The sequence below is a fragment of the Vitis riparia genome, chromosome 11 (genome assembly GCF_004353265.1).
Source record: "Vitis riparia cultivar Riparia Gloire de Montpellier isolate 1030 chromosome 11, EGFV_Vit.rip_1.0, whole genome shotgun sequence".
Lineage (NCBI taxonomy): Eukaryota > Viridiplantae > Streptophyta > Magnoliopsida > Vitales > Vitaceae > Vitis > Vitis riparia.
Genome location: NC_048441.1, coordinates 10,202,274 through 10,222,568, shown reverse-complemented (window position 1 = coordinate 10,222,568; position 20,295 = coordinate 10,202,274). Strand labels below are relative to the sequence as shown.

General features: G+C 37.1%; 3 protein-coding genes across 3 annotated transcripts; 2 read left to right on the top strand and 1 right to left on the bottom strand.

Annotated features, from left to right (window-relative positions):
* Positions 1–606: 606 nt before the first annotated feature.
* LOC117924742 lies at positions 607–4,450 on the bottom strand. The gene is made up of 4 exons (XM_034843461.1): positions 4,227–4,450; positions 3,636–4,120; positions 2,708–3,422; positions 607–1,099 (listed from the first exon to the last, which is right to left on the bottom strand). The coding sequence occupies exons 1-4, from the start codon at positions 4,448–4,450 to the stop codon at positions 607–609; spliced, it is 1,917 nt and encodes a 638-aa protein (XP_034699352.1).
* Positions 4,451–9,149: 4,699 nt separating this feature from the next.
* LOC117924741 (probable leucine-rich repeat receptor-like protein kinase At1g35710) lies at positions 9,150–14,021 on the top strand. The gene is given in 4 exon segments (XM_034843460.1): positions 9,150–9,630; positions 9,703–10,486; positions 10,703–11,342; positions 11,344–14,021. Coding segments are annotated over 4 exon segments (4,377 nt in total). The 3' UTR covers positions 13,816–14,021.
* A 90-nt stretch (positions 14,022–14,111) lies between these two features.
* Positions 14,112–19,567, top strand: LOC117924458 (MDIS1-interacting receptor like kinase 2-like). Its single transcript, XM_034843062.1, has 2 exons — positions 14,112–14,321; positions 19,107–19,567. Exons 1-2 carry the CDS (start codon positions 14,175–14,177, stop codon positions 19,374–19,376), a joined length of 417 nt encoding a protein of 138 aa, XP_034698953.1. The 5' UTR covers positions 14,112–14,174; the 3' UTR covers positions 19,377–19,567.
* The last annotated feature ends 728 nt before the right edge of the window (positions 19,568–20,295 follow it).

Genomic DNA, 20,295 nt, shown 5'->3' with positions numbered 1-20,295 from the left:
TTCCAAGATTTCCTGTCACATGTTAACGAATTGGCATAGGCAAATTTAATTTCAAACTAGTTAAAAGAAAATTGATTAGAAGTTATTAACAATATAGCAATGATAACCAAATTGTAATGTGATTCAGATGGATTGAATGCGTAAAGTAACAAGTAGTTTTAGCGTACATGACTACTTGTTGGTCCACTGTCATCCTCGACATGTGTACGGAGCGGTGACGATTCATCAAACGCCTACATTATGAGAACATCACGCATGGTAACAACATAGAAACATTGGAGGTATTCAAAATGCATGTAAATCAATATATAACAAACTTCATGTCGAATAAATGACTACCTGGCCATGTCCAAAACTCCCAAACTCACTGATCTCAGTAGATAAGCGCTCCTTATCAACTCATCTGACCATGCTGAGAGTAGGGGCATTGTCATCGGAACATGAACGGAAGGAATTTTGAATTTAATTACGTAATGGAGCTGCACAATGGAAATAAACATATGTATAATTCTTACTTGTTGGTACTGATGTTAACAAATTCAAATTTACCAATTAATGAATGTTAAAGAAGGCCAATACCTGGAGGAAAAGAATGCAACCATGAACCTAGACGCTGTTCCATTGCTTAAATCGTCTTATACCCTCCACAAGCTGGTCAACAACAAATTGGCCCCAATTAACATCATTTCTGAAACCATCTTCATGGATGGTATGCCACAAGTTTCGGCATCCATCAATCCTTGAGGTGGGGGCTAATAGCGTCGCACAAGTGTAGTAAATGAAGCATCTACGAAACTCCTCCCCAATAGGTAAGTTGAGGAGTCTCTCCTCACATGTGTTGAGGGTACCGAACGGATGACCAGACGGGATAGTAGCAATATGTAGAATCCGTCCAGTCGTCGGGAGGCTAAAGACAAGGCCGACATCAGCAGCTGTCAGATCATACCTTTTGTGGGATGTAATGTCAATGCGTCTTAAGCCAACGTTAAAATGGGCAATCAGCCATATACAGATATTATGCCGTATCTGCTTGCAATTTAAGTGAAGAAGACCTCCAAACTGAAGGTCTTGAACCACGTCCAATTTCTCAGCAGGGAGCCTGTTGCATAGTTTTAGAAACCTTGAAGATGAACAACGTGTATACAATCTGGTGGACTGCATTGAAATGGTTGGAGGTCATTAGTAGTTTACACATGAATTATATATAAGAAAAAATTAACATTAATAGGAATATGTAAACGTAGTGAATAAAGCAATAAAATTGAATGAACAAACAAACATATTCATGTGGATTCATATTTACGATTGGATGTTTATGTAATTCAATCTTTAGCATCAAAAACAACTATAGGTCGTAAGTTGATCAAAATATGAAGTATCCGAAATAAGTTATCAATATTTAAAAACAAGAAAGAATGCATCACCTCCGTAGTGGTCATAGAAGAATGAAATGATTGTTGTAAGCTTCAACCTTGGAAGAACGGGCACCTGGAAATGGGTGTTATAGCAGTTATTGATGACCTGGAGAAACTAATAATAAAGGGAAAGGTCAATTGACTATTTCGACAATTAATCTGTTTGATTAATTTGGTAATGGTGTTCCATAATCATAGTTGTAAGGAAAAAATAAATGAAATACATAACAATATGACATTTTAGGAAAACGCTTACAGTTTGGAAGCAAACACGTGTATGATCGATTATCCAACCAGCAACCAGATAAATTACTAGATAATAACCATATGGACAACGTGTGTAACAAGTATATCTAATTGAGTACAAATTGAAAGACAATTTTTATGACGTCTTAGAAATTGATGGGACATTGAAATAGGTGCAACAAGAAGATAATGCGATAAGAGGACTAATTCACAACTTCGAAATAAATATAGGGGAAGTCTCGCTTTATTGAAAAAAAAAAATTTGTCACCCCTATACGTAAAATAATGTAACAGAAATTGTCATCCTTAATGAGGCTCCAAATAAGAAATGCTTGATAATGTAGACACAGAGATGAAATTAAATAACAACTAAAAATAAACCACATTCAAAGTGCACTTTCAATTAAGTTGGTTACTGAAAGCAACTCTAAATAAGAAAAATTCCAAAAAAGTGCATCGTGCCTATAAATAGGGCAATACATAAAAACGAGAATCAACAACCCCATACCATATACCATACAACAGAATATATGGAATGATACAAAATGAGGAAATTGTACAACCAAATAAAATGCAAATGTCACGGCAACGGATTATTACATTTAGAGCGGTTGTGACCTATTCCATTGCATCGAGAGCAATGAATTGCTCTCTTATGACAAAACTGTGATTCAATGCGCCTTTGTCGGGGTCTTCCTGGAGGACGTCTCACATGAGGGGGTTGGAAAGCAGGAAAGGTGTTGCCCGCGCAATCTTGCAAACTCCCATCGTCACAAAGTTTCGGCATGTTGTGTGTTGGTAATGGTTGAAACTGACTCGAGTAAATCAAATCTTGCATGGAGACATGAAAACATGGGTCAATATAGTCATACACGTCGTGTCTCAGTGTGCGGATGACAGCACATACGTGTGCACATGGCAAACTGGACATTTGCCATGTCATGCAAGTACACGTACGTTGATTCATATCGACAACCAAATAAACCTCTCCAGTAAACACCTTAAACGTCCCTCCCAAATAGGATAGCACACTAATCAAACCAGACCTCATGATATTTGACATTAACTTCTCTTCAGTTTTCGGTCCGACCACGCTCTTCCACTTTTGTGTACCACGCATATGGGTGTCCAACATGGCTACAAGTTTATCCATGTGCATTAACAATAAAGTATAAATTGTTTGGTGACGCTCTTCTCTTAACCACGTATTGAACGCCTCTGCAATGTTAGTTGTCATTATATCCCATCGCTTTTTAAGAAACTTTGACATTGCCCAATGTTCGGGATTGTTTTCCGCAACCCATTTTGCTAGGTTCTCATTGAAGCGCACAAGTTTTTCAAATGCCTCATTGTAGTCTATTTCCAACCTAGCATACGCAATGCTGTCCAAAAGTAGCAAAGCATCTTCTTTCCCTTTCTTTCCTCGAATGTTTTGCTTATTGAAGAAGCTAGAAAAGTTTTCCTTCACATGGCGATAACAATATGCATGATTTCCTGTCCCAAACAACTCGGAAACACTACGTAAGATTCCCTGATGTCTATCTGATATAATAACAACTTCTTTACCATCTAATACCCCCTTTAATTTATCCAAAAACCAATACCAGTCCTCATAATTTTCTGAACTTACCACACCAAGGGCTAGCGGGAACATTCCATCATCTGCATCATATGCAATGGCAGACAAAAGAGCTCCCTTATATGGACCGCTTAGGTGGCAAGAATCAATAGCCAATACAGGTCGACACCCCATGATGAATCCTTGAATTGAAAATGCATGGGCAATGAACAATTGCATGAAGTGACCTTCTTGGGAAGTGTACTCCGTAATTGTGCCCGGGTTTATTTCTCTTAGCCTATGGCATAACCAAGGGAGAAACGTGTAAGAGTCGCGTGGTACTCCATATATGCACTCTTTTGCCTTCTCTTTAAGGTGCCATGCTTGGTTATATGTCAATTGAACCCCATGATCACGTTCAAAATCCTTACAGATTTGACGGGGAAGATAGTCTGGAGTGGTTCTAAACACATCTTCAACAGCAACCGCACCTCTCTTTGAAGAAACCTTCACCTTAGATGAACACTCATCCTGAGCTATATGATTATGATTCACTTGGTAAGTATGAACTCGCAAGATGACATTTCCCTCGATAGCGTGAGCTGTTATCTTCCAAGGACAACCATCAACCGAACACTTGACAGACATATGCGTAGGGGAATTTTTCTTGTACTTGTATTCAAACCTTCCACCTAATGACATCTGGTAAATTGCATTGCGAAACTCCTCGGCATTTTTAAATGTATGTCCCGACCCTAATATTGCCTCACGAAAACGAATCGATTCCAAAGGAATGAACTCAGTATCTGCAGAACGCGACGCAAAACCTCTTGATAGCATCATAGTTTTAGGAATTGGATCGCATGATGCATTAGAGGACGGGAACGTGATAGGTGGATCTCTGCATTGACATATATTAACATAATTAGACTACGTGATGCGTAAAATTGATATTCTTAACATTTTAAATAAACATTGATGTTAAAGTCCATTACCAAAATGCCAACTGTGAATTCGGGATATTTGCTTCAATGGCTTCCACAGAGGGTAAGTCTACTAGGTATACATTTGCAAAGTCATCACTGTGGGAAACCACGTTATCCAAATCATCCTCATCTTCTAAATCTTGGATGACTCTGGGATTGAACTTTAGCGTGTAGTGCATCTTCATCACGTCAAGGGAAATGTCGAATTTCTCTATGATTTTTTTTGTGAATTCTTCAAATGCCATTCCTTTATATATGTGAATACCTTTGCTTCTTCCACCCAAGTATTCCCATTGCCCATCATTTTTTGGACAAGTTTGCCACCCACGAAAATGTAACAATATATCCTATTACTTGCGTCCATTAACCTATACAAACATAGCACAAATATCATATTATAGACCAAACAATTATGCATATTATAGAAAATGGCCTTCATATTTTCTCTCATCTGCCCTTTTGCTTTGAAGTTCACACTATTACTAGTCGCCATGTCCAGATTATCACGCATCATTTATGCATATACTTTTCCAAATGTTACTTCACTTACTCTATTTTTAACTGGTTGGTCTACTCTTTCTCTGTTTTTTGCAGATTGCTATGACCCTCTAGATCCCAATAGGAACATCACAATTACTTTTCAGACTTATAAATGGACAGATCATGCCAATGTCATTAGTGTTTTGGCTCATACTCAATAGACAACTTCAAATTTAACTTAATTTCAATTTGGTTCAATTGTATGCTGAAAATAATATTGAGTTGCATGCGTTTGATATTTAGCAATTGTGAATAGTAGACATGGAAAGAGGTATTTGGCCACTACAATGATTGTTGGAAACCATTCTGGATTTCAAGGAGAAATCCCTTAATTGGTTTCTTATGTATTGACTCCCTTAATTTTGGATTTCAAAAATAGAATTAAGGCTCGTTAAACTACCTTTGAACTGATCTGTTTCTTTATTTCGCATTTATATTCATGTTAGCTACAAATTTCATGAAGTTCGAAATGATAATCTATCTACACATACTAGGTATCCCACAATATCTCATACTATAGGGTTCAAAGAACTTGGGTTTTTTTCGAAAATAGGTAACAAGCGAACTAGCATACTAAACTAGACTGCCACACGAGGAAGTAAATATAATGCTCAATGATATAATTTGAACGAAAGGACGAAAAATATGTTTACAACAAGAAAATCTATTTGCATTTACTTATCATATATTAGAATAAAATTGCACCTATAAAACTAACTTTTCAATTCAATATGCAATGCTAAACCAAACAAACATAAGTGAACCAAGTAAAATGCAAGGAAAATCAAAATATATTTTTATGTCGTCTTCATCATCACAATTATCATGAATGGCAATCGAGGGTTCTCATATTGATGGAGAAACAAGTGAATCATGGTGACATCACAGTTTAATAAAAAGAAGTGATTTTTCCATGTCAAGGCTATCAATCATGTAAATCGAACACAAACATAATTATCTAAACAAAAACTTTTTTGATACCACGACATGCAGATGCAATTAACCCATGAGGATCCTCACTATTTCAAACTGTGAGCCATGTCTTAAAAACACCATAACCCACGCCATGTCTTAGAGCCAATTACGGGGTTTAAGCTTTAAGCTTAAAAAAAAAATACTACTTTACCTGATGGTCAGAGAAGCTCCCTCCTCAATGCTCAGCACAGGACGACACCCACGGTGGGGATTAATGGCACATTGAAATCGCCAGATAAATTAGGGCAATGTATTTGGGCTGAAATGAAATGGTCGGGATAGCCGAAATGAAGCATAAACTGAAATTGTTGAACCTACTATCAACTACTTCGCCACGGAACCCAAATCTAATGGTGATCGTCGACACCAATGGATTGACAGAGATGAAAAACTCCATCGTCTACACCTAAAATCGGATGGCCGGGAAACTCCAGATGAAGATAGGATTAGGGCATTCTTTGGGCGGAAACAAGGGAACACTCAGGATGTGAAAACGCCTCTCAATTTTGGGGAAAACCAAATGGAAATCCAACGTCGATTTTGTTTTTAATCGGATGGTCGGCAAACTCCAAATGAAGAGAGGATTAGGGCATTCTTTGGGCAGAAACGAGGGAAACACTCAGGAATGTGAAAACGCTTCTCAATTTTGGGGAAAACGAATTGCAAATCCAACGTGGATTTTGTTTTTCTTTTTTACATTAGCCAGCCAAAGGGCATTTTCGGCATATTATAAATTGTATAGCTTTCTTATCAATTTTGAGACTTTGTCTGAGTATTGGGCTTAATTCTGTAACATATATGAACCATTTGTTAATTTTTGGGACTAGCTGGCCCAAAACACAATCCTCCCTTTATAAAATATATATATATATATATATATATATATATATATATATATATATATATATATATATATATATATATATATATATATATAACTAAAATTTAATAAATTTGATTGGACCGGCCACCTATATCAACTAGGGTCATTCACACACGGCATTGATCGGACTAGATGTCTTAATTAAAGTGGGTGCAATTGAAAAACGTCAACTAGGGTCATTCACACACGGCATTGACTGGGCTAGATGTTTTAATTAAAGTGGGTGCAATTGAAAAACGTCATATTCAATGCATGCGTAATTGACAACTAAGAAATGGTTATATGTATTGCTCTTAGGTCACATTTGCTTTTTATCCAAAATTTTAATATATCTTAATTTACATATAGCTCAGTACATAACTCCAAATGACATGTTTGTTTTTAGTGGTTTTTAACTTTTCTTAAATATTGGATCTAGTTAATAGTAATTTAATTACTTCGTAAGTCCAAATATAATTACTATATTTATTTTTATTTTATATATAGTTATGATAGAATATTTGAAGAATAGTAGTTTAATGCAAAATAGTAATTAACATATTTGAAAATATCAATATTTATTACAATAAGAGAAATTTTAGAAATTAATAGTTAACGTTATTATCCTTAAAGAGTATTTTATGACTGTTTTTATTCTATATAATTAAAAGGAGATATTTGAAAACTAATAATTTGAGAAAACCTAAAGCAAATTAAAGGAAAAATAAATTTTATTATATGTTTCTAAATATTTAAAAGTATATGGTAAAAGTGTAAAAAATAACAAAACTACTTAAATAGGTGAAAGATGGTATTCATGATTTGGACTCCAAGCTTGCAAACATACTTCACAAGGTTTTAAGTTTGAAAGGGTAACCTTTTTAAATGATAAAATAAAAAATAAAATAAAAAATCACTTTTTATTCAAACAATTTGTCAACAAAAGTTAATAAATTAAAAGACGGACATTTATAAAAGAAAATTATTTGAAAGACAAGTTACTTTCAAACTTAAAACAAATAATACAACATCAATACATTGAATCAAATTGTTGCTTTCTTTTATATATATATATATATAAGATATTTAGTACCAAAATTTAATAAAATGGAGCCCATATATAGTTAGTCAAATTTTTTGGATGACAATTATTGATAAGAATCAGCAACGTAACCACTTTTTGACTTCATTTAAGACCGCAAAAGTCTTTTTCAGTAGGACATATAATTAATTAGAAAGATAATTTTATTACATGTTTCTAAATATTTAAAAACATTAATTTCTGATAATATGATAGAAGTGTAAAGATACAAAATTACTTAAATAGGTGAAATATTTTACTTATAATTTGGTCTCCAAACTTACAAAAATGCTTCAAAAAAAGTTTTAAGCTTGAAAAAGAAACTTTTTAATTGATAAAAAAATAGAAAAAAAATGACTTTTCTTTCAAACAATTTGTCAAGAAACACTTTTGAAAATAAAAATAAAAATTGAGTGTAAAGATAAGTTACTTTCAAACTTAAATAAATCAATACCTTTCTTTATGTTTAATTTATAAGATATTTAGTATTAAAATTTAATAAATGGAGCCCAATTCACATATCGTTGGACCCAGTCCTCCAAGCATTTACTCCAAATAGCATTATTTTGCGGGGAAGCCTGCAGTTTAGAGTCCTTCCTCTAACCCATCATTAAATCCCTTAGCTACCCACTTGCTCCTCCTTAACTGCAGTCTTTTAGAAAGTTTTGCAGGGAAGCCTGTGCAGTTGAGTCCTTCCTCCTTCCTCTGACACACCTTTAGCAAAATTCATATTCTATTCCAAACCTTTTTGACTCTTCAAACTTCGACACTCCCATAAAACACTCTTGAGATTATAATTTGTCTTGTTTTTTCACTCAACCTGAATTTATTAGAGATATTTTAAAATTATTTATTTTTTAATTCAACACTTCTTTTTTTTCTTTACAATACAAACTTTGAAATATTTATTTCCGGGGTACAAAAATTATTTTCCATTTTCTTAATCAACTACATATTTTGAGCTTTTCATCACTGTCAACTAAAGTACATTATTTTTTTTCCATATCTTAAAAAATTAAATATTGAAATGATCAAATTAAAATATTTTTATTTAATTATATATAAAATCAAAGAAGTGTTAGATACAACATAACAAAGCAACACCAAAATCCTTCCTCAAAGGAGGATGGCCTCATTTCAGGTGAGACAAGTACGCTTCCGTTGTAATCCTTATATTTTATTACTACGACTTCATCATTTATTATTACAATAAATATTTTATAAATAATATATTTATTTTATTATTTTGTATTATTATGCTATTCTAAAGTATTCCAAAATTTGTTAAATTATTATTTTAATTCAATTACTAATTTCTAATATTTATTATATAAAGTGAACTAAATTTTTTTACATATTAATAGTTTTATAACATAGTATGATGCTCTCAAATTAAAGTAAGGTATAGTAGCTAATGGAAATATTGGATGCATATTTGAGTTTATAAATAAGTGTTGAATATCCTTCATGTCTGTCCATCCAAACAATGGCCCTTCAATATCCTTCATCCTATTCCTCACTCCATCGCCTCATCATCATTCTTTGCTTCATCATTTTGAATTTCCCTTTTCATTCATCGTCACCATCATTCAAGGTCTCTTCTACATCTACTTCTACTCCCACCACTTCTCCTTTGATTATACAACAAGGAAAAGAAACACTCGCTCTTTTAACGTGGAAATCCAGCCTTCATATTCAATCACAATCTTTCCTCTCTTCTTGGTCTGCAGCTTCCCGGTGCAATCATTGGTTTGGAGTTACTTGCCACAAGTCAGGAAGTGTCTTCAGCTTAAACCTCCAGAATTGTGGCCTAAAAGGTACACTCCACAATCTCAATTTCTTATCACTCCCCAATCTCCTCACTCTTGATCTTAGTAACAACTCCTTCTATGGAACAATTCCAATCCATATTGGTAATCTTTCCAAAATGATCACCATCCTTGAATTGGGTTCCAATTATTTCACTGGTCTCATACCTCACCAAGTTGGATTGTTAACATCTCTTATCTCTCTTACATTGGCTTCCAACCATCTAAGAGGTTCAATCCCTCCTACAATAGGAAACTTGAGGAATTTAACCACTTTGTATCTTTATGAAAACAAGCTTTCTGGTTCCATCCCTCATGAAATTGGATTGTTGAGATCTCTTAATGATCTTGGGTTGTCAACTAACAGTCTCAGTGGTCCTATCCCACCTTCCATAGGAAACTTGAGGAATTTAACCACTTTGTATCTTTATGAAAACAAGCTTTCTGGTTCCATCCCTCATGAAATTGGATTGTTGAGATCTCTTAATGATCTTGAGTTGTCAAATAACAATCTCAGTGGTCTCATCCCACCATCCATAGGAAACTTGAGGAATCTAACCACTTTGTATCTTCATAAAAACAAGCTTTCTGGTTCCATCCCTAATCAAATTGGATTGTTGAGATCTCTTAATGATCTTGAGTTGTCAACTAACAGTCTCAGTGGTCCTATCTCGCCTTCCATAGGAAACTTGAGGAATTTAACCACTTTGTATCTTTATGAAAACAGGCTTTCTGGTTCCATCCCTCATGAAATTGGATTGTTGAGATCTCTTAATGATCTTGAGTTGTCAACTAACAGTCTCAGTGGTCCTATCCCATCTTCCATAGGAAACTTGAGGAATTTAACCACTTTGTATCTTCATGAAAACAAGCTTTCTGGTTCCATCCCTTATGAAATTGGATTGTTGAGATCTCTTAATGATCTTGACTTGTCAAATAACAATCTCAGTGGTCTCATCCCACCTTCCATAGGAAACTTGAGGAATCTAACCACTTTGTATCTTCATAAAAACAAGCTTTTTGGTTCCATCCCTCATCAAATTGGATTGTTGAGATCTCTTAATAATCTTGGGTTGTCAACTAACAGTCTCAGTGGTCCTATCCCGCCTTCCATAGGAAACTTGAGGAATTTAACCACTTTGTATCTTTATGAAAACAAGCTTGCTGGTTCCATCCCTCATGAAATTGGATTGTTGAGATCTCTTAATGATCTTGAGTTGTCAACTAACAGTCTCAGTGGTCCTATCCCATCTTCCATAGGAAACTTGAGGAATTTAACCACTTTGTATCTTCATGAAAACAAGCTTTCTGGTTCCATCCCTCATGAAATTGGATTGTTGAGATCTCTTAATGATCTTGACTTGTCAAATAACAATCTCAGTGGTCTCATCCCACCTTCCATAGAAAACTTGAGGAATCTAACCACTTTGTATCTTCATAAAAACAAGCTTTCTGGTTTCATCCCTCATCAAATTGGATTGTTGAGATTTCTTAATAATCTTGGGTTGTCAACTAACAGTCTCAGTGGTCCTATCCCGCATTCCATAGGAAACTTGAGGAACTTAACCACTTTGTATCTTTATGAAAACAAGCTTTCTGGTTCCATTCCTCATGAAATTGGATTGTTGAGATCTCTTAATGATCTTGAGTTGTCAAATAACAATCTCAGTGGTCTCATCCCACCTTCCATAGGAAACTTGAGGAATCTAACCACTTTGTATCTTCATAAAAACAAGCTTTCTGGTTCCATCCCTCATAAAATTGGATTGTTGAGATCTCTTAATGATCTTGAGTTGTCAACTAACAGTCTCAATGGTCCTATCCCATCTTCCATAGGAAACTTGAGGAATTTAACCACTTTGTATCTTCATGAAAAACAAGCTTTCTGGTTCCATCCCTCATGAAATTGGATTGTTGAGATCTCTTAATGATCTTGAGTTGTCAAATAACAATCTCAGTGGTCTCATCCCACCTTCCATAGGAAACTTGAGGAATTTAACCACTTTGTATATTCAGAAAAACAAGCTTTCTGGTTCCATCCCTCATGAAATTGGATTGTTGAGATCTCTTAATGATATTGTGTTCTATACTAACAATCTCAATGGTTCCATCCCGCATTCCATAGGAAACTTGAGGAATTTAACCACTTTGTATCTTTATGAAAACAAGCTTTCTGGTTCCATCCCTCATGAAATTGGATTGTTGAGATCTCTTAATGATCTTGGGTTGTCAAATAACAATCTCAATGGTCCTATCCCACCTTCCATAGGAAACTTGAGGAATTTAACCACTTTGTATCTTTATGAAAACAAGCTTTCTGGTTCCATCCCTCATGAAATTGGATTGTTGAGATCTCTTAATGATCTTGACTTGTCAAATAACAATCTCAGTGGTCCTATCCCACCTTCCATAGGAAACTTGAGGAATTTAACCACTTTGTATCTTTTTGAAAACAAGTTTTCTGGTTCCATCCCTCATGAAATTGGATTGTTGAGATCTCTTAATGATCTTGACTTGTCATTTAACAATCTTAGTGGTCCCATCCCGTCTTCCATTGGAAACTTGAGGAACTTAGCTAGCTTGAGTTTTATGTATAACAAAATCAATGGCTCCATTCCTTTGGAAATGAGACACCTCACACATTTGAAATCTTTACAGTTAGCTGAGAATAATTTGATGGGCCAACTACCACAGGAGATATGTCTCGGTGGAGTACTTGAAAATTTTACAGCTGAAGGAAACAGTCTCATTGGATCTCTCCCAAAGAGCTTGAGAAACTGCACTAGCTTGTTCAGAGTTAGGCTTGAAAGAAACCAACTTGCAGGAAATATAACAGAAGATTTCGGTATATACCCAAATTTACGTTATATTGATTTAAGCTACAACAACTTGTATGGTGAGCTTTCACATAAATGGGGCCAGTGCAAGAGCTTGACAAGCCTGAAAATCTCCAATAACAATATTTATGGTATGATACCACATCAGCTTAGGGAGGCAACCAAACTAGAACAACTTGACCTCTCTTCAAATCATCTTGTTGGGGAGATACCAAAAGAATTAGGTATGTTGAAGTCATTGTTCAAATTGGTGCTAGGAAACAACAATCTTTCAGGTAGCATTCCTTTGGAATTAGGAAATTTGTCCAATCTCGCACATCTTGACTTGGCATCAAACCATTTAAGTGGTCCAATTCCCCAACAAGTCCGAAACTTTGGTAAATTGTTGTCTTTGAATTTGAGCAAGAATAAGTTTGGGGAAAGCATTCCTGTTGAGATTGGGAATGTGATCAATCTTGAGAGTCTTGACCTTTGTCAAAATAGGCTGACAGGAGAGCTACCACAACAGCTCGGACAACTACAAAGCTTGGAAACGTTGAATCTCTCCCATAACAACCTCTCGGGTACCATCCCGCTCACTTTTGATCATTTGCAAGGCCTGACATCCATAGATATATCTTATAATCAGTTGGAAGGTCCTCTACCCAACCTTAAAGCCTTTCAAAATGCTTCGTTTGAGGCATTAAGAAATAACAAAGGTTTGTGCGGTAACATCACTGGTCTTGAGGCATGCAACACCAGTAGAAAGAAGGGGAACATATTATTTATTTTGATTATACTCCTTATTTTGAGCATTTTGTTGCTTTCATTTATTTCTTGTGGGATTTATTTTCTTTATGGAAGAATAAGGAGTAGAAAAATCAATTCTAGAGAAGCACCAACTGAAGATCTATTTGCAATATGGGGTCATGATGGGGAAATGTCATATGAACACATCATTGAGGGGACTGAAGATTTCAACTCCAAAAATTGTATTGGCACTGGAGGATATGGAACTGTTTACAAGGCCGAGTTGCCAACAGGTCGAATTGTTGCTGTGAAAAAACTTCACTCAACACAAGATGGAGAGATGGTTGATCTGAAATCTTTCAAAAGTGAGATTCAAGCTTTAGCAAACATTCGGCATCGCAACATTGTCAAGCTTTATGGATTTTGTTCATGTTCAGAAAACTCATTTTTGGTTTATGAGTTCATGGAAAAGGGAAGTTTGAGAAACATTCTAAACAACAAGGAAGAAGCAATAGAGTTTGATTGGGTTCTGAGGCTAAATGTTGTTAAAGGCATGGCTGAAGCTTTATCTTATATGCACCATGATTGCTCCCCTCCTTTAGTTCACCGAGACATATCGAGCAACAATGTTTTGTTAGATTCAGAATGTAAAGCTCATGTATCCGACTTCGGAACAGCTCGAATTCTGAAGTCAGACTCATATAATTGGACGTCATTTGCAGGAACTTTTGGTTATATTTCTCCAGGTGATTTTTCTTCTTGTCTTGCTTATCTCTGAACTACATCCATACATATTTCTTAGTGTGTTATTTATCGCATTGGGTGGAACAATATACTCAACCTTTAATACCTCAAATTTTTTGTGAAGTCGTACAAGTTGTCCTTTTGCTCAAAAATTAGGATGAACATGCTAATTTCTTTCTTTGCAATTTTCATGTTTAATAGCTAGCTTTTTAATATTCTATTTCTCTCGGTACAAGTTTCTTAATTGTTTTCTACATTACTTGTTTGTTTAGAGTATAATATTAAATATTACCTATTTTTTAGGGCTATAAACTTATGGTGATGTGAAATTCCAATAGATGCATGGTAGAATTAATAACACAACTTTTATAATTATTTAGCATAAAAGAGCATATGATAAAATCTTTCTTAATTGCAGAACTTGCTTACGTGTCAAAGGTGGATAATAAAACAGATGTTTACAGCTTCGGAGTGGTAACATTGGAAGTTATTTTTGGAAAGCATCCTAGGGAACTCATTTCATCACTCTTATCATCAGCGTTAAAGGATTTTTGGAAGAGAGAGATTGAAGAATTATGGCTTATGATTCTCATTGATATGGTTAGCATATATACAGATTGCATGAGCACGAAAATAGGAAACTGATTACAAAGAAATAGGAAACAAAACAAATTGAGTAACTATCTAAATAAATGGTATAACCGCAGATATTCAAACGTGGAAATCCCTTGATTTTCTCCCTTGACTTTCTCAACTTGATTGTATATCCTTATCATGCCCCCGCAAGATGGACGGCCGTGGAGCAAGTCCAATCTTGGCCTTGAGTGAGTCAAACTGAGGACGAGCAAGAGGTTTGGTAAGAGCATCGGCGAGTTGATCAGAGGTAGAGATGTGTGACACTCGTAGCAAACCATTTTGAACTTGTTCTCGGATAAAGTAATAGTCGAGGGCAACATGTTTCATGCGCGAGTGAAAGACCGGATTGGAACAGAGATTTGTTGCACCAACATTATCACAATAAATAACTGGTTGTTGGGGAAGAGTGACACTGAGTTCGGTGAGGAGAGAGCAAATCCAACGAATTTCAGCAGCAGTAGAGGCCACCGATCGGTATTCAGCTTCAGTGGAAGAGCGAGCCACAGTTCGCTGTTTCTTAGAGCTCCAAGAAATAGGATTGTGACCCAAATAGATTATGTATGCACTGGTGGAGGTGAAATCATCTTTGTTACCTGCCCAATCAGAGTCAGAAAAGGCATGAAGTGCTAGTGGGGAGGTCCGACGAAGTGTGATGCCGTGGTCTAAGGTTCCACAGAGATACCGCAGCAGACGCTTAACTGCATTCCAGTGGTCACTTGTCGATTGATGCATAAACTGAGAGAGTTTGTTCACCGTATAGGCAATGTCCGGCCGAGTGAGGGAGAGATACTGGAGGCTACCAACCACTGTTCGATACTCGGTCGGGTCAGATAGTGGGGTTCCTGATTGTAAAGTGAGAATCGGACTAGTTGCTAGTGGTGTAGGAGCAGGCTTGGCTTCAGTCATGTGAGTTTTGTTAAGTAGATCGGCAATGTATTTGCGTTGACTGAGGAAAAGACCATTGGTGTGGGAGGTAACTTCCACTCCAAGGAAGTATGTCAGGGGGCCAAGGTCCTTGAGAGAAAAGCGCTGAGAAAGTTGTTGAATGAAAGTCTGCGCTGCTTCAACATTATTCCCAATGATAATGATATCGTCGACATAGACTAAAAGATAAAGAATGGTGCCATGGTTATTGAAGATGAACAAGGAGGTATCGGCAATGGAATTGATGAAGCCAAATTGGAGAAGAAATTGGCGCAACTCATGATACCAGGCACGTGGGGCTTGTTTAAGGCCATAGATAGCCTTGCGTAGCTTGCAGACATGATGAGGATGATCGCGATCAATGAAGCCCGGTGGTTGAGACATAAACACATCCTCAGTGAGAGTGCCCTGAAGAAAGGCATTGTTGACATCAAGTTGTCTTAGTGACCAACCCTGGCTGACCGCAAGGCTGAGAACAAAGCGGACAGTGGTAGGTTTGATGACTGGACTGAAGGTTTCAGAGTAGTCAACACCAGGGCGTTGGTGGAAGCCTTTAGCAACCAATCGAGCTTTATACCTGTCTATGGAGCCATTAGGTAAATATTTAGTGCGAAAGATCCACTTACAACCAACCAAATTTTGAGTGGGATGAGATGGCACTAGGTCCCATGTCCTATTACGTAGTAAAGCATCAAACTCTGCAGACATAGCTTGTCGCCACTTAGGGTCCTTGAGGGCTTGGGTAACAGTGGTGGGTTCAAGGGTAGGTTGTTGGAGTTGGGCTGTGAGGTTAAGCTTTTGAATTGGTTTATGGATGTTGTGTTTAGAGCGAGTGACTATGACATGAGGTGAGGGTGAGAGGTCGGGTGGTTGATTAGGGTCATTTTGAGTAGGCGGGAGGGGTGGGTTATTGGCACAGTCGCACTTGGTTTCTGGTACGGGCGCACTGGAATGGCTATCGGGCTCTGGTGTAGGTGTGGCACAGGTGGTATTATTTTGGCTTGGGTCTTGGGATTGACTTGGGGCGGTAGGAGTGGGCAGACTTGATGGGGAAGCAGAGCCGACATTCACGGATGGTGTGGCCACGACTGGTAAAGTCATAGAGCACCATTCAGAGATGGTGGATGAAGTGGCGCGAGGAAGAGAAGTATGAGAAGTGACAAAGGGAAAGATTGACTCAACAAAGCGGACATGACGGGAAGTGTATAGACGAGCGGTGGATGTGTCAAGACATAGATAGGCACTTTGAGTGGGAGAGTACCCGACAAAGACGCAAGGGGAGTAACGAGACTCGAGTTTGTGGGATGTGTATGAGCGAAGCCAAGGATAGCAGAGACATCCAAAGCTTCGAAGTTTGGAGTAGTTAGGGAATGTGCCAAAGAGTTTGAAATATGGTGAGAGGTGGTTTAGAGTTGGTGTAGGAAGACGATTGATGAGGTAGACGGCAGTAGAAAAGGCAAAAGGCCAATATGATAGAGGCATGGATGCATGGGTAAGTAGAGAAAGACCCGTTTCGACAATGTGACGATGACGACGTTCAGAGTACCCATTGTGTTCAGGAGTGTGAGGTGGAGAAGTAAGATGTGAGACTCCGTTGATTGTTAAGAATGATGAGAGAGCTTGATATTCCCCCCCATTGTCAGAGTAGAGAGTTATAATTGGACGGTTAAAGAATTTTTCGACTAGGGCCTTAAAGCGCACAAAGACATCATGCGTGTCGGATTTGCGTTTGAGGGGATAAAGCCAGATATATTTTGTAAAATGGTCGACAAAGATGATATAGTATTTGAAGTTATCAGTAGAGTAGACTGGTGATGTCCATATATCAGTAAATATAACTTCAAGAGGGGAAGAGGTAGAGAGAGTAGAAGTAGAAAATGGTAATTTATGACTTTTATTGCATTGACACGAATTACAATTAAAATTGAAATTGGACGGACGAGAGACATCTAAATGAAACGAAGACATAATATTTTTGAAGATTGACAAAGAAGGAGGACCTAGCCTATGATGCCACTCAGACAAAGTGGTCTTGACACTAGAAAACGCAATTAAAGGACGTGACTGGGTAGTGGAGAGTGGTCATTCATACACACCATCCTTAGTTCGACCCTGCAAAAGGATTGCCCCCGTGCGAAGATCCTTCACAAGAAAAGAAGAGGGTAAGAACTCAATGGAAGTATTGTTAGACTTGCAAAATTGAGAAATAGAAATAAGATTACGTTTCATGGTGGGAACACATAAAACATTAGATAGAGTAAAGGAGTGAGAGGGAGTAGTAAGAGAGGTGGAACCAGTGTGAGATATGGGGAGACCAGAGCCATCGCCGATCATAATTTCATATGTGCCATCAAAAGGACTGTGGAGAGCAAGATTGTGTAGGTCAGTGGTGACATGATGTGAGGCTCCACTATCAAGTAGCCATGTGGTGTTGGGGGGAATGGTGGTTGCAACATGTGCTTGAGCTTGCCAAGGAGCTGGTGGTCGAGATTGTGATGAATTGCCGGGACGAGGAGGTGGTTGCACCTGCGGAAACTGTTGTCGAAAAAAAGGACAGCGGGAGACTACATGACCTTGAGTACTGTACCATTGGCAGCGACCAAGGAATGGACGAGCAGGAGAACGGTTGTCGCGGGTGTTGGTGGGAAAATTTCTTATGATACCTTGAGTGGGTGTGGATGTGGATGTGGACCCAGGTAGCCGAGAAGTGCGATTGGTGACAGACCATGGAGTGGAGCGAACATTGGTGGCATGAGCAGATGCCGGTAGGGGTGAGGGGCTTATCTTATTGCGGAGAGACAATTCTTTGTTGATGAGTTTTTCATGGAGTTCATCAAAAGAGATGGTGGAATCACGACCGTTGACAGCATCAATGATGGACTGATAATTTTCATCAAGGCCTTCAAGTACTTTTTCAATCAGATCTTCTTGGTCAAGAGGCTTACCAAGAGCAGCAAGTTCATCGGCCCGGGTTTTAATGGACTGCATGTAGTCTGTAATGGACTGAGAACCTTTGGTGATGTTTTTAAGATGGTCTTTGAGTTGCTTGATATGGCCACGAGATGGGCGAGCATAGGTGTTGGCCAATATTTGCCAGGCTTCATAAGAGGTTTTTGATTGGGTGATGAGAGGCACTAGAGTAGGTGAGAGAGTGCCGATGAGGGCTCCAAATAATAGTTTGTCTTGACGTAGCCATGTTCGGTATGCAGGGTTAGTAGAGACAACATTATTGGTGGTGATGGTGGTCGGAGGAGCAGGGTGGGATCCATCAATGAATTGTTGTAGATCATAGCCGATAAGAATGGCTTCCATTTGGGTTTTCCAAGAAAGATAGTTGGTGGGTGTGAGTTTAATGGAGTTATGGATAGTAATCATGGTTAGTGGTTTTGTGGGTTCCTGGGCATTAGGGATGATGATTTGAGTATTCTCAATAGCCATTGGAATGAGGAGGATGAAAGGCTTGCTGAAGATTGAAGAACGTGGCTGGGGAAAAAAAAAAAATTAAATAGCAAACCTTTGCTCTGATACCATAAAGGATTTTTGGAAGAGAGAGATTGAAGAATTATAGCTTATGATTCTCATTGATATGGTTAGCATATATACAGATTGCATGAGCACGAAAATAGGAAACTGATTACAAAGAAATAGGAAACAAAACAAATTGAGTAACTATCTAAATAAATGGTATAACCGCAGATATTCAAACGTGGAAATCCCTTGATTTTCTCCCTTGACTTTCTCAACTTGATTGTATATCCTTATCAGTCTTCATCATCCTCATCACCATCAACTGTCTATCATTTACTGTTGAATGAAGAGATAGACCAGCGTCTCGCTCCTCCTGTGAACCAAGTGGCTGAGGAAGTAGTGGTTGCAGTGAAGCTAGCATTTGCATGTTTGCATGCTAATCCCCAATCTCGACCAACCATGCGACAAGTTTGTCAGACACTCTCAAGACAGTGTCCACCATTGTCAAAGCCTTTCTCCATGATTACTTTGGGTGAACTGCTAGGTCATGGAGGTGAAAGTAGCTGAGGGTTTTCACTCCTCCATCTATTATGTGTATATTTGTTATCAAGCATTATGTGTGCGTTGGATTTTATTTTTCATTTTGTCTGGGATTTGTGTTTTCTTATTTCATTCAAGTATAGTTTGCACAAAAAGGTTTTACAATCTGCTTTATAAACCAAGTGTTATGAAGTAGCTTTCGGTGAAGCTTTGATTCATTAAGAATTGCTTGATTATTAAGTCTATAAATAAGTTGATAATGAAAATCACTCTAAATAAGTCTTCATCTATCCAAGTAAACCCACAGTTCCATCCATCCCATGTGGTCACTCATTATTATTGCATCCCTACTATCCCCACCAACTCGTGCTACAAGATATTAACTATATATGTTTGGAACACCATAAAAACATTTCTCATTTATTATTATATATTAATTATCTTGGAAAGAGTGTGCTTGAATGTCTTTATTGAGAAAAAAATGCACAATGGGAGTTTATTCATTTAAAATCAAGTTTACTTTTATTTGAAAATATTTAAAGAATTATACGTTTTGTAGAAAGGAATGGTTATGATTAAAGTTCTAAACAAATATTACCGTCTTTTCTTCTACGGAAGTGTAATGACTATTTTTTTAACAATCATTTAGTAGTATAAATATTTAAAATTTTTCATGAAGGTTATCTACAGAGAAGGGTTTGTTATTAAACCTTCCTTTTGTACTCTATCTTAACTTCAAAATCAAAATTATAAGAATGAAATTAATTTAATAAAATTTTTATTTAGAATATGGAGATTAAAGCTAGCAGCCAATTATCCTCAAGAAGTTACTGTTAGATGTCCAATTTTGAAACATTCTAAGTGTCTCACAATTACTTGGTTTCTCACACATGGTTCAACCCCTTTTTAATTCAATTTTAAGGTGACAAATGGCTTTATTTCATTT